A 13,901-nucleotide genomic window follows, 5' to 3' on the forward strand; every position below is an offset into this window, starting at 1 on the left:
ATTTTTTCGATTAAAGTTAATATCATTTTTAAATTTTTATTTGCAGCTCACTTAAACCCCTAGCAAATCACTAGACTGTAAAGATTCAGGTTGAAGCCCGTTAACTAGAAGACTGGAAGCTTCGCCGGAGGCGCAGGTTTGACTGACCACGGCCACGAGCCCTATCCAGGAAAATCCCTAGTCCTCCCGCTTTTCATCACGATTCAGAGTCGGAGGCGAAAAAAATTTCGCAGGCCAGAGCGCGAGACACGACCTTTGGCAGCAGAAAAGCAAAATTAGAAAAAAGGAAAGGCTGAAAGTCTGTAACACACACACACCCCGAAGTGTTAACAACCCTGATAACTTCAGCTAAACTCTGCTGCTCGCAGTGTCTAATCTCATAGATCGAGCGGTCGGAAATCTCTCAGGATTTTGAACGAATCTCTTCCCGGCAAAACCACCATTTGAAGCACAACCTAACTCTACGAACTCTCTCTCGCTCTCTACCCTCTCATTATCGGCATCAGCGAAAACAGCAAAGGCCAATTTAAACAAAAAAGCCCTTGAAAACGAGTACTCGGCTTCTAGGTTTTGAGATAATTGGCATTTGGCAATGTCTGCCACCAAGATGGCTTCTTATTTTCGATCTTGTGGACAAGGACGAATACAACAATAGAGAGGGAGAACGGGGGGATTAAAAGACACGATATGGAGCGATCTCGATCCAAAAGGAGCTGTTACTATGATCAGGACTATGATTCCCAAACCCTTCCTCGGACTAAACCCCGGTACCACCACCACAGTCACCAGTACAGTCACCGCCGCGGGAGTGGCGGTCGGCCTTCAAAGCCTCAAGACCTGCCTCCGCAGGGCTCCATTACTTACAGGATCCTCTGCCCCGACGTTAAAGTCGGAGCTGTCATCGGAAAATCCGGTAGCATCATTAAGACCTTCCGACAAGAGACCGGGGCTTGGATCAGTGTGCATCCTTTGATCCATGGTGATGAAGAACGCATTATCGAGATCTCTGATGCTAGGGGCCGAGATGCTGACGGCCGTTCCCAGCATTACTCGCCTGCCCAAGACGCCCTACTGATGATTCACGAGAGAATCATTGACTGTGAGGGAGGTTTTGGCGTTGGGTTTGAGGGGGGAGGTGGTGGAGATGATGAGGATGACTATGGCCCACGAGGAAGCGGCAGCGCGGGCCGCATTGCAACCAGGTTAATTGTGCCAAGGACAATCGTAGGGTGTTTGTTGGGGAAGGGCGGGAAGATAATTGAGCAGATGAGAATAGAGACAAAAACTCAGATTAGGATATTGCCAAGGGACCGTAATATGCCTCAGTGTGTGACAATGACGGAGGAGATAGTTCAGGTACTCTGATCAAGGAATAGTTTGATCAGTTATTCGTTTGCTGAGCTTTGTTTTAGAAACTGTTGCTTCATCTTCTAGATTTTGGAAAACTACTCTGGTTTGAGTTTTCAGGTTGTGCGTTGATCAGTAGGTTTTGCTTTACTTTGAATGCTTACTGTCCATTTAGGAGATTATAGAAATAGCAAAACACTAAAAATTTGGTGTAAATAAAAGGTTTTGATATGATCCATCACATGTCTTCAATACTCTTTAATAAATGGTCTCATTTTATCATTGAACTAGATTTTTGGATGGAACTTTTAAAGAAGCAAGTAACGCTGATACTGTAAACACCTGCACTCTTTAGTGTTTTAAGTTCTCTAAAGCTAAATAGACTCAATTAGAGACTGAGACTTGCAGCCAGTATAGATAACAACTCAGAATGAATCAAGGTTAGTCACAAAACGGCAGTCGTAGTTGTATGTTGAGATTTAAGATGACATGAAATTGTTATGGTAATTTCTAGCATCTGATGTGTCAATCATAGTTTCACTTTTATTTTATATCCTGCATTAGCTATTTCTCATTTCTCCAAGCTAATATCAGCATCTGTTTTTTCTTGCTTTTTTTTGTGATAATAATGAGAATAAGAATTCATTAAGAAGGCTCAAAAGAGCAAAAAACGAGAATACAAGAAAGCTAAGGCTATAGCCACTGCAGGAACAGGAAGACCTACACAAAGAAGACAGATCATAATGGGAATGACCTGCCGATATTGAGGTGCTGTTGAGCTGCTCCATCTCTCGCTAGAGAGTCAGCTACACTATTGGCAGCCCTTGGAGTATGCTTCTAAGAAATGGTCAAATTGATTTTTGCTTCCATTCTAGGATATGGATCTTTTCTCATATTAAAACCTTCAAATTGATCTTTTGAAGCATCAGATTAGAGAAATGGGTTCTTGCAAGTTGGCGGTGTTGTGATGTTTTTGAAAATGCTCTGCCTGGATCATTCTACTGTCATTTAGGCAACTACAGTATCAATTCTTTTCTGCATCCTTGATGGAGATGGGTTTTGTATTATAAATAAGTCACTGATTTCATGTTAAGGATGCCTCAACTAGGGGTTTTAGGATTATTAAACGGAGTTGGTGATGATGTCTAATTATTTGCCCATATGGTAGAGAATTTTTTAATACAATGTGAAGAGATCTCAATGAAAGGAGGACTCCTTAGGGAGCATGATGTAAAAAATAAAATACATTGTAATGAACCTTACTACATTGTAACGAACAGAAATGGAATCTAATCAATTAGAAAGTTGCTCTCAGCAACAAAAGGTTGAACGAAGTGCCACTCCTAAGTTCCAAGATGATAAAAAAGTAGATATTTTACTACTGAAACATCTCCAGCAGTTGAGATTTGTGCTGCAGCTTGGTGGATCATCTCAGGTTTGAGCCTCACTAGGCTTTGAGGGTCCCAGTATATGCCATTGTAATAGAAACACAAGAAACAGAAACTGCTCCTTGATTGACATTAGAACTCTGTCAGTGAATGTCATTTTGTCTATTTGTTTTACTTTTATCTTTTGGTGAACAGACTGTAAGTCCATTGTTTTGGATGGCAAAAATCTAGATCATGGAGAGGTGTCTATTTTGGAGCATATAACGTGTGGTATGGTTGTCTCCTTTACAGGTAGTTGGTGATGGGAATGCAGTGAAGAAAGCTGTAGCAATTATTTCGTCTCGACTGAAAGAAGCTATGCTTCGTGAGCGTGGATCTTTCCGTGGACGATTACACTCACCAGAACGTTATTTTTCCCCTGATGATGACCTTAATCCTCACATGAACAATGTAAGATCACCTTTGGATGGGGGTCACCGTTCAAGCAGTAGGTATGCACCATCTGGTTATGGATTTGATTCTGCAGCTGCCCCAATGGGTGAGCATGCACAGTCATTTGCTGGTGAAGACCTTGTCTTCCAGATCCTTTGTCCAAACAACAAGGTAGAAAGTGTCACGGCAGAGTCAGAAGGGATTATAGGGATTCTCCATGGTGAAATTGGTGTTGATGTGAGGGTTAGTGACCCTGTACTGGGGTCAGATGAACGTGTTATTACTATTACGTCTGATGAGGTATTTGCTCCAATACTTCTACTTTCTTTCTTATTGAAAAATTTCTTGCATACCATCTTTCCCTTGAAGCTGTTTCAAATTATGGGGATGCAAATGACCTTTTCTCTCCTTATTTTTAGTTCATTATATTCTTTTGAGCATATTTCGCATCATACGCGTCTTTACTCTTAGAGTTTGTTCTGGGGCCTATCACTTTTTTGTTTTATTTGTCACCTAAAGTTTTATTTTCTATTTTTCTGATATAAGCAGGTGAATGAGCCACAGGAATAGGGAAAAACCTGTTTTCCCTGTTTGTACTTTAAACAGATCAGTAGAATCCAACAGGGTGATTTGCACTTCAAAACCTGTCATTGATGTACCTTTCTTCAAGCAGCCTAGGATCTTGGGTGAAACTAGTGTAATTAATCAAGAGATGAACTCAAAGAAAGAAGCAGGGCTTCTAGAGTTTTCAATTGAAATAAAAATAGGAAAAATATCATAAAGAAGTTGGTTGCTGGTATTTTATTTCCCTGCACTACTTACAATGGCATATTCCATGTCTGCTCTTTTTGCTGATAAACCTATACAATCTTTTAAAAGTAATTATATACTCAGGTTCTCTCACTTCCTGCCCAACTCATGAACATAAAATAAACTAAATATGATTTTTGGCTGAATAAATGACAGTTTCCACCCTTGTGGATTGTTTGCTAGGCAGACTGAGCATATGCACCCATGTCTTTTCTGTCAATATCTTTGGTGTTGTTACTTTTTCTGGGTGTGAAACTAGCTTTTTTATATCTTCTGTTATCTATCTCACTGGGATCTGCTATATGTTTCTGAGGTATCTGCAAACTGGTCTCCTCTGCTATTTTGTTCAGTGTAGCTACATCAGTCTCAGTCTTGGTTTCTATGGTCTTAGATTAGGTGAGACACTGTTTTCATACTCTGATGGGTGTAAATAGATGCGCCATGCAAGATTTTTTGTTAGAGTCAAAATTACATAAAAATAAGATGAAAAAATCAACATGACCAAAACTTTAAAAAACACTAGTTAAATTAACTTTATCATAATAGCATTATGGTTGCCATATCTATGTTATTGGGTGGTGCAAGAATTCAGTTGACATTCCTGGGGATTTACCATGATTTTTGTCAGATTCGCAAGCCAATTAATTGTATCTAATAACATAGTGTCATGTATTGAGATCAGCTAATGGCTTGGCTGATAATCTTGCTAAAGAGGGGTTCCCTCTCAAACATCTCATTGTGAATGTTACCCCCTCCTAGCTTTTCTAATCTTCTTTCTTTTAATAAAATTTTCTGACTATTAGATAGGAAAAAGTTGTCACATCTATATCTCAATTGTCATAAAAAAAATTCTTGGTAGTATAGTAACTTGCCACTTGAGAAATTACTCTATAATCATGTTCTACAGACACCTTTTTTTCATATATATTTATTTTGATGGATTGCCAAAATATATATATATATATATGTATTTTGAAAGATTCTAAAGCTAGCGAGACTCTAAATCTCTGGTCTTGTCACTTGCATCTCTTTAACAATTACTCCACAAGGATGAAGCTGAATTATGAAATTTTGGCCTTCTTGTATGCCATACTGTTTTAAATGAGATCTAATTTGATCTTTAAATGGATAATTGAAGTCTCCAAGGCAAGCTTGAGTTCTTGAACTGGTCAAATCGGCTTCTGTCTGCATTTTATTGACTTATTGATGAACATAAACAGTAGCCTTGGTATTCATCTTGTTTCTATTTCATATCTTATGTGTTTACTTTTAGCACCAAATAAGTTGGAAAATGATGAAAAGCTAGAGAATCTCCTGTTAATACTCAGTGAAACACAACTAAAATTATGTAAGAAATTGCTGGGTGAGGCTTCCTCTGGTTTTGTATGCTATGCTTGGTTAAACTTATAAGGTGTCACTGCACAACTAAATATTCTGTGTGACTGCCAAATACAATATTAACCTTCAAGCATTCGTCTGTAAGAAGTTCATGATTTAGATGCTGGAAATCAGCTCATCACTATCATACCTTGTTCACATACCTCAAAGACAATTTCTTGGAGAGTCCACCTGAGACCAGTGGCTTCACATGGAAAATGACCTGTTTTCCATGATTTTGGATGAGGCGAAATTGTGCAACAGAATTGTGTTTAATTACTGTTTCTTTTCAAAAAAATTATACCCCTTCCCTTCCCCCATTGAGAAAAAGAACTGACTAATCCAAGTCAAAGGGTTGAGAAACTCAAAGCCACTATTCCTGAACAACTTGGAGCAGGGCCTTCTTTTTTCACTATTATGGATACGAAAATAATGGAAAAATGGTAGACACTACTTCTGTGTTCTCAGACATACCATATGATCTCACTTTTGGTGCTCCTGGGAAGTCAAGTCATCAGAGGATTCCACCACTTCTTTGATATAACAAATCGCAGGTTCCTATGCTTCACACCCTAAGTTTAATGATTGGGACACTTGTTTGTAATTTGACCTCTGGTGTACTTCTATGTTCTCCCACGCAAAGACTTTTTTTCTGGACCAGACTATGTTGCTAGGACGTGAATATTAGAGGTATACACAATCAAAAACCAACTGGAGGTCATGACTTCAGAATACAAAATCCAGTCTCCATGGTAATATAATTACTAAAATCTGCAGGATTTTTTGTTGGTTCTTCTAAACTAGGGTATTCAGTTTTTAGTTCTGTTAATTTCCTTGTGTTATTCTCTTTTCATAGTTGTTTGAAGATGAAATCAGTCGTCATGGATGTTCTCAAACAAAAAAGAAAAATCCAGTTGTCATGGATATATTTTTTCTATCACATGAGAAATAAGATATATAGTAGGAGAGAACTTCTGGAGGTAAAATTTGGTTAATAAACATACAAAAGGTAAAAAAACACAAGCTAAATACAAAAACACAAGGCACAATAGATTGGTCAAAGGGGTTTCTATGACCTTCAATGAGGTGTTGCCAGATAGTCTCATATTTAGCCAAGGAATCAGCGTGGCCTATGATACATTTGGGATGTGGACATGGATAATTTAGGTGCCTTAATTTTGTCAGGATACACAAAAAAATGTCCTGGTAGTATCCTTTTTTGGATGCTCAACTGATGTCAACTGCTGATTCCCGTTTGACCACAAGAAGCAAGGTGAAGTAGTGCATGAAGATCCTGAGGGCCAGGAGAAAGGTCTTCAACTCTGCCTCTGTGGATTCACAATGATTGAGGGGCCAGTGATAACAAGGCGAATACTGCAGAATCTTTTATGGCATTATAACTACCAGGAGGCCCAGGGTTTCCCTGGAGCTGTTGTCAACGTTAACTTTGAGCCAGCCACAAGGAGGAGGGACCAATCCTTGGGATTGTTAGTGTTATGACTGGAAGAGTTGATCAGTCATTTTTATCATTGCATGCATGAAGTTCTAGATTTTCACTTCTTTTGGGACATTGTTCAGACGAACCGGTCAATGAATTTTGTTTTTGTGACTGTACAACTGCAGTGTTATATATGTATCTCACATTTTTTTCCTACTGCCAAGAACTGTTTGATCAGTCTTCTTCTTCTTCTTCTTCTTCTTCTTCTGCATAATACAGGGTCCAGATGATGAGATGTTTCCAGCCCAGGAAGCTCTTTTGCATATCCAGACTTGCATTGTGGACCTGGGTCCGGATAAGGATAATATCATAACAACGAGATTGCTGGTCCCTTCTGATGAAGTTGTTTGTTTGGAGGGCAGAGATGGGTCTTTATTTGAGATGGGGAGATTGACTGGTGCAAATATACAGATCGTACCCCGAGAAGAACTACCCCAGTGTGTAGCTGGGACGGATGAACTTGTTCAGGTTTGTGGTTTTGGTCTTGGTTAACCTTCCTGAGGGTACTAAAATAAATGGAACAGTATTATTAATAAAAGCAAAATTTTGGCAGATAACAGGGGACATTAGAACGGCCAGAGAGGCCCTTGTTCAGATAACATCGAGGCTACGGAGTTACTTATACCGTGATGTTATATCTTCAAGAGAGCCTCTTCCACCACTAGGCTCTGGTCCTGGCCATAGTGGGAGTGGATTTGGAGTGGAGGCTGGTGCTTCTCCCAGCAGAAGTATGGCCCGTGAAGGTTACCAAGCAAATGAGCCTCAGGCAGCTGGCTATCAAAACATCATCCCAGCTACAACAACACGTCCATCTAAGGTGGAAGTCATTTTTTTTATTTTTTATTTCCTTTTTCTTTCTAAATTGAAATTTGAGTTCTCTCATGAATTGTGCAGATACATGTTTTCTGTTTCTTTTTGTCGACCTACCCTTTATCTAGTTACCTTCATGCCTTGACTTTGAAGATTATTTACCCTTTTAATTGCGCTCTGTTTCTTAAAATTGTATTTATTGGCCCTAGGATATTGCACGCACTGGAAGTGGGCAAGTGGAACAGGAAGAAAGTAATGCTGAGGAAGCGCCAAGTGTGCCAACAAGGTTTGTGGATTTCTAGCTCCTTTATTTTTTATTTTATCCTCAAATACCTGACAAGCTAAAATCCTAGATTACCATGTCTTTTAAGGTTTCATGCTCCAATTGTCACTAAAAGCACACTAGAGGTCATAATACCGGAACATGCAATTCCCAGCCTCAGAATGAGATCTGGAAGCAAGCTTGCACAGATAAGTGAGGTGATTTGGCATCTTAATCCTCTTCTGCCTTCAGATTTGGTGGTTGGGTTTCTGTTTTTTACATTGTACCTTCTCTCTTATGGAGACAGATGTCGGGGGCGACAGTCAGATTTGTTGAAGATAACTCTGATAGACCTGAAAAAGTTATCCAAATCTCCGGTACACCAGATCAGGCAGAGAGAGCCCAGAGTCTTCTGCAAGGGTTCATTCTGAGCAGTAAGTGATTTTCTTTCTGTTATTCTTTTCCTGTCACTTTTCAGAGTCATAATTTTCAGCTGGTTTGATGTTGGTCAGCTCAAGAAGATACTCCAACCTGATTTGAGCTTATGGATCTATTAAAGTGGAGAACTTGCAAGGCTGCAAAGGGTGCTTGGTAAATATTCTCATCAGTTTGTTACACTATGAGAAGACGCAGTGCCTCTTGTGGAAGGTATGACTGCATACCCTCTGATTGACAACCTTTAAAGAATGAAAAGGGATGAGTACACCCTCACTTTCAGGAAGTTTCCTTTTCTCTGGTTTGTTGTGGCTGAAGTGGGAATCTGCATTTTGTACATTCATTTTTTAGTCTCCTCAGCAGGTTCTGAAATTGTCGGTCTCCTTTTTCTTTTGCTTCATCAGCCTTTACTAACTATTAGATTTTTAGTAGCGCGTAATCAGGAAGTCTTTAGATCAAATGCCATATGAATTGCTTACTGAGCAGAAACTATGGGCCTGCTGGTGAGTAATATTTTGGAAAGAATCTGCGAAGTGTATAGAGGAACCGAACCATTCAATGTTACTCTCAATTCACAGCTTTACGTGTCATCTGCAGTAAGGCTTTACTAGTTTGCCATATTGTGCGTTTTGTCCGCAGTCATCTTGTGTTACTGGATATAACAATAGATCAAAAAAATTTATACTTCACTATTCTAAGTCAATTATTGTGCAATTTGATTATTAATCGTGTCTTCTATTCTATTCCTACTTGTAGGTAAGTGCACGGACAATTATTAGAAAAAAAATTTGGGTGTAAATGATTGGACCTGTGACAGAAGTCATTACTGTAAATAACTAGGATTCGTAGATTGTGTAAGCAATACCTGGTTATTAATATATTGATATCGGTTCACACAGATTACTCGAGGACCCAATTTGATTATTAAACAGACAGCAAACAGGTTTGTCCTATGAAGCATGCAGTTCCCAAAATTTTAATTAGTTCAAAAATCAAAGAAGAAAATTTTGGAATATGAACATGATTGAAAGAAGCCTATCCTGGCCTTTATATCACAGGATCTGTTGCAAAATTCAAAGAGTCTCAACATGTTCTTTAACTGACCTATGATTGAACAGAGCAGACCTCTAATTTTACCTGCACGGAGAAGGCAGCAAAGGCTTATTTAAAAGCTTTGAGTGGCTGGGCAAGTGGGCTTGCGTATGAGATTGGAACCAATAGACTTTTCCCCTCATTAATACTGAGATGATCATAAATGCGACGAAGGTTTCACTTCCGATGCTCATAATATCTTCTGCTAATATGTGTCTGTCTATTTATCTGAAATGCATTAGGCGATGCTCTGGTCGCATTCTTGGAGAGAATGCGAGGTCGCCCAAGAGAGTTTCGGCTTTAGTACGAGGATGGATCAGTGTGGGACCTAGATAAATTTCTCTTGGCTCCCACTTGCCGCACCCTTCCCTTGCTAGCTTTTATGAAGAACTTATCTACAGAGAAATTGATACAGAAGAAGAAAGATGTAATACTCTCTGGATAAATTATTTTTTCCTTGCACAGAATGAACACTTATGACCCTGACTCTCAATTCCCTGACTTCTTGTGTTCGGTCGTATTTTCATCGCTTACAGTTATGTTCCTTGGAAGTTAAGGAACATTGAATTAAAAAGACTTTTAATTTCAGCTTAGTCATTTTAGGAATAATCCTCCCACTTTTGGGAGCATCTTGTTCTTCCTTGTGCTTTAGAGCAACAAAGTATTTTTTATTTATATATAATTTGCAGTTCGCTGACCAATGCGTGAAATAATTGCAGAAGTGAACTTTCCTGTTGGGGTATTTATTTCTCTTACCCTGGAATGGTTCCAAGTTCCAACTCGCAAGCGGCAGCCTGTGAGAGCAGTCCGATGGCCAGAGCTTGCTGATTTCGAAGCAGATATATAGAGGGTTTATCCGTTTATATTTACGCTCAAGAAAAAGGTAACTTTACTAATGTGCCACCTCTAATGGTCTTGATCATTTTATCTAGTCCTTTTTCATCCCAATTCTAGTCAAAACACAGAACACAAAGCAGATGTTCTGTCCATCATCTATCAATCGCAACTTGATACAGCGATAACAATTCAAGTAATCACCAGATTCGTGAGTTTTTATATGTAGGCCTTAAAACGCAGTCTTCTGCTTTAAATCTTTCGTTCATGACGAACTGAGAGCTCCGTCTGCTGCCATAATTTACGAAGCCCACATTCCTCAGCCATGTAAAAGATCATTCTTCTTCTCTAACTATTGATAATCAGTTATCGATTACTTCTGATTTGTGCTATGCCAGCATCTCTCCATTCAGAGAAAGCAGGAAAGGTAGTGCGGGCAAGAAGGGAAGCTTGGATTGGATTAGACTGGGTTTGGGACTTACAGAAAGAAAGCGATGAGAGTCAATTCTTGGAAAGGTTCAACGGCATCTTGTTCTAATGGATTTGACTCTTAATGCTTGGCGTCTCTCACTTTCTTCACTTGCTTGTCATGTTTTCTCTATCAGACGAGAGAAGGGAGGTGTGGGTCTTTAATCTGTTACAAAATCACTATTCCTGTGCGAGCCCTTGGAAGTGCAGAGCAGATACCCTACGTTGGCTTCCCATTGGTAGATGCTGTGACTTGCAATCCATAGGTCATGACCGCAACCCGGGTTGAAGATTCGAGCCTGACCCGGGTCGGAAAAGGTGGTTTTATAAAAGGAAAACGTAACGTAAGGCGCAGGTTAGAAAAGGTGGAGAGTGGAGGAAAAGGCGCATAGTTTTTATCGCGAGTGGGAATGAATGCATTTAACTAAAAATGGGAAGTGGATAAGCAGAAGTTGATTCTCCACATGCAATCTCGCGTCCATTAAATGAAAAGAGCCCGGCAACTGGCCTTCGTATAAATTGAGCAATCCGTCTCTGAGAGTTGCATTCAAATGGAGGGTAGGGCTTTGAGAATCTTGAACCCAGTGCCACTCCTTCTCTCTCCTCTTTACTCCCTTCCCTCCATGTGTTCATTTAAACTGCACAAGCCAATACATACCGCACTCGTATCCCCCTACGGTTATTAGTATAGACAAACTCCAGGCCAGCTGCTGCGAGAGCTTCTTCTACCTTCCACCTTCCCTCCCTCCCTCCCTCCCTCCCTCTATATATACGTTTCTAACCGTCCTGAACTGACTCTTACTTCTGTGACTGTGAGAGTGAGATACATATAGATTAATTCGCTTCACCTTGCCGTCGTCGTCGTCGTTGAAGCAGCCATGGTTTCTGCAGATCTTGCGAGAACCGTAGTGGGCATTTTAGGTCTGCGGAAACTGATCATCAAACCCGTTTTGGAATTTGATGAATTGGTGTTGGGTTTCTCTGTGTGAGGCGCTATATGTAGTGGTCCTTTGTTTTCTGTATTTTTTAGAGAACAGAAAGAGTGATCGTTTTGAGACGCAGCTTCGTTCCATTTCTTCTGTTTCTGTTTTTTTTATTAGTTAACTAAATTTTTTTGGCTTCTTTGCTCTTTGCAGGAAACATAATATCACTGGGTTTATTTCTTTCTCCCATGTATGTATATAAAGACTGGGAATTATTCAGTTTTTAATTGATTTTTCAGTTTAGTATCAATGGCTGGTATTTATTAAATCGTCCATTGAACGAATTGCAGGCCGACTTTCTTCCGCATTTGGAAGAAAAGATCCGTGGAGCAGTTCTCGTCGGTGCCGTACCTCGCCACTCTTCTCAATTGCATGCTGTGGTGTGTTTACGGGCTGCCGTTGGTGCACCCACACAGCATGTTGGTGATCACCATTAATGGCACCGGCCTCCTCATCGAGCTCTTTTATGTTCTCCTCTTTCTTTTATACTCTAGCGGGAAAAAGAGGATGAGAACGTTCCTCATCTTCATCATTGAAGTAATCTTCGTAGTCGCCGTCGCCATTTTTGTTCTCACAGTTTTTCACACCTACGAGAAGCGATCTCTGGTCGTCGGATGCTTCTGTGTTTTCTTCGGGACCATGATGTATGTCGCTCCCTTGTCAGTCATGGTAAACAAATTCTCATCTCCTCTTCCCTTTTAAATTCTATTCGAGCGTGACATCTCGCATGCATGGAATCTCGGTCTTACTAGATCTTCCGATCGGTCAAGATCAACCACTGCAAATTAGAAAAGAAAGTTTTGAAATTCATGAATTAATTCCCTTCAAACTTCTAATCTTCGCATTGCTCACAGAAAATGGTACTCCGAACGAAGAGCGTCGAGTACATGCCGCTGTCACTCTCGCTAGCCTCCTTTGCCAACGGCATTTGCTGGACTACATACGCTCTCATCCGCTTCGACCTCTTCATCACTGTAAATAAAATCACTCTTTTTTTCTCTTTTTCTTCTCTTTCTCATCAACATTGATAACCGCAAGCATATGTATTAATATTTTCATGGGAAATAAGGGGTTGATTTCCGTGCCCAGATTCCGAACACTCTGGGGATGATGTTTTCGATCGTGCAGTTGATCCTTTACGCGACTTTCTACAAGTCGACACAGCGGCAGCTCGCGGAAAGAAGAGGCAAGGGGGAGACGGCATTGACAGAGGTGGCCGTTGTTGGTGGAGCCGACCACAAGAAAGTTGACAATACTCCACCTCTTAGTGGCCGTGTTTCAGAAATCCATGAGACATGAACAGACAGGCCACCTTCTGCAAATGCTTTTAACACCTTTTCTGTTTGTCAATTACCATAGATGTTTGATCGCTCGGTTTATAATAATTGAAAGAAAAAGTGTTCTTAGTCTTTATAATTTATATATTACAGTAATTAGTAATGCATTCGCTTGAGGTGGATAACAACCTTGGCTTAAATTTAATGCGTTTCATTACGTATTAATCATCGATTGCATGTAATTGTGCAAACAGCCAATGGCAAAGGAGTCGGATTTCCTATGGCATTCATTTGCATGAAAATTAGTTCCATTTTCAGTAAAATGTAATCCTCAGAACTGCTACAGTTCGATCGTAAACCTCGTTGTTGCAGCCCCTAATTCAAATACGGTAGACACTGCGTCAGCGAACCATCTTATTCCTTCTCAAAGTGACAAGAAAGGTAACACAGCAGCTGTAGCCAATCTGTCCTCCCAAATCGCCAGTTTGGATCGCTTACAGAGATCGACTTCTCGGCGAACATAGAACCTTTCTCACTTCCGATCCGGAGTCGTCAATTTTACTTGACGTGCATGGCATGAGCTTCCCTGTTGGGGAAAAATGTCAGATGCGGCTGTCAGTAGCAGGCGAGAGGCCAAGAAGCTGGGTAGAGAGTGTTGGGGATTTGGGGATTTTGGGAGACGACGACAGCCAGAGAGGGAAAACCGAGCGGGAGAAAAAAAAAAATTCTCATACCTGTAAACCTAAGTTACAAAGGTTAAATATTTCATACAGAAATTACATAAAAGGTCTAAACAAGACCAATATTTACAGTCATGTCCCGAATGAGATCGGGACCCAACAAAACTCCTCCTCCCGATTCATGAGGTAAAACCCTCAACCAAACCTG

At 40.2% G+C, this 13,901-nt stretch overlaps 2 protein-coding genes across 2 annotated transcripts; both read left to right on the plus strand.

Annotated features, from left to right (window-relative positions):
* The first annotated feature begins 121 nt into the window (after positions 1-121).
* On the plus strand, positions 122-9,161 carry LOC137962416 (RNA-binding KH domain-containing protein RCF3). The gene is made up of 8 exons (XM_068809268.1): positions 122-1,356; positions 3,027-3,467; positions 7,072-7,320; positions 7,406-7,669; positions 7,872-7,948; positions 8,034-8,142; positions 8,232-8,358; positions 8,437-9,161. Exons 1-8 carry the CDS (start codon positions 688-690, stop codon positions 8,457-8,459), a joined length of 1,959 nt encoding a protein of 652 aa, XP_068665369.1. The 5' UTR covers positions 122-687; the 3' UTR covers positions 8,460-9,161.
* Positions 9,162-11,316: 2,155 nt separating this feature from the next.
* On the plus strand, positions 11,317-13,152 carry LOC137962814 (bidirectional sugar transporter SWEET4-like). Its single transcript, XM_068809896.1, has 5 exons — positions 11,317-11,674; positions 11,890-11,926; positions 12,027-12,405; positions 12,591-12,710; positions 12,826-13,152. The coding sequence occupies exons 1-5, from the start codon at positions 11,632-11,634 to the stop codon at positions 13,033-13,035; spliced, it is 789 nt and encodes a 262-aa protein (XP_068665997.1). The 5' UTR covers positions 11,317-11,631; the 3' UTR covers positions 13,036-13,152.
* The last annotated feature ends 749 nt before the right edge of the window (positions 13,153-13,901 follow it).

This window comes from Aristolochia californica, unplaced genomic scaffold (genome assembly GCF_029961685.1).
Source record: "Aristolochia californica isolate CCGP_79_NKW_82.1479 unplaced genomic scaffold, dmAriCali1.0.hap1 SCAF_4, whole genome shotgun sequence".
Lineage (NCBI taxonomy): Eukaryota > Viridiplantae > Streptophyta > Magnoliopsida > Piperales > Aristolochiaceae > Aristolochia > Aristolochia californica.

Coding starts and splice junctions, on each gene's coding strand:
- LOC137962416 (XM_068809268.1), top strand. CDS start 688: ATGGAGCGATCTCGATCCAAAAGGAGCTGTTACTATGATCAGGACTAT. Junction 3,468..7,071: donor TTACTATTACGTCTGATGAG/GTATTTGCTCCA, acceptor TGCATAATACAG/GGTCCAGATGATGAGATGTT. Junction 7,949..8,033: donor GCGCCAAGTGTGCCAACAAG/GTTTGTGGATTT, acceptor ATGTCTTTTAAG/GTTTCATGCTCCAATTGTCA.
- LOC137962814 (XM_068809896.1), top strand. CDS start 11,632: ATGGTTTCTGCAGATCTTGCGAGAACCGTAGTGGGCATTTTAG. Junction 11,675..11,889: donor AACCGTAGTGGGCATTTTAG/GTCTGCGGAAAC, acceptor TGCTCTTTGCAG/GAAACATAATATCACTGGGT. Junction 12,406..12,590: donor TCGCTCCCTTGTCAGTCATG/GTAAACAAATTC, acceptor CATTGCTCACAG/AAAATGGTACTCCGAACGAA.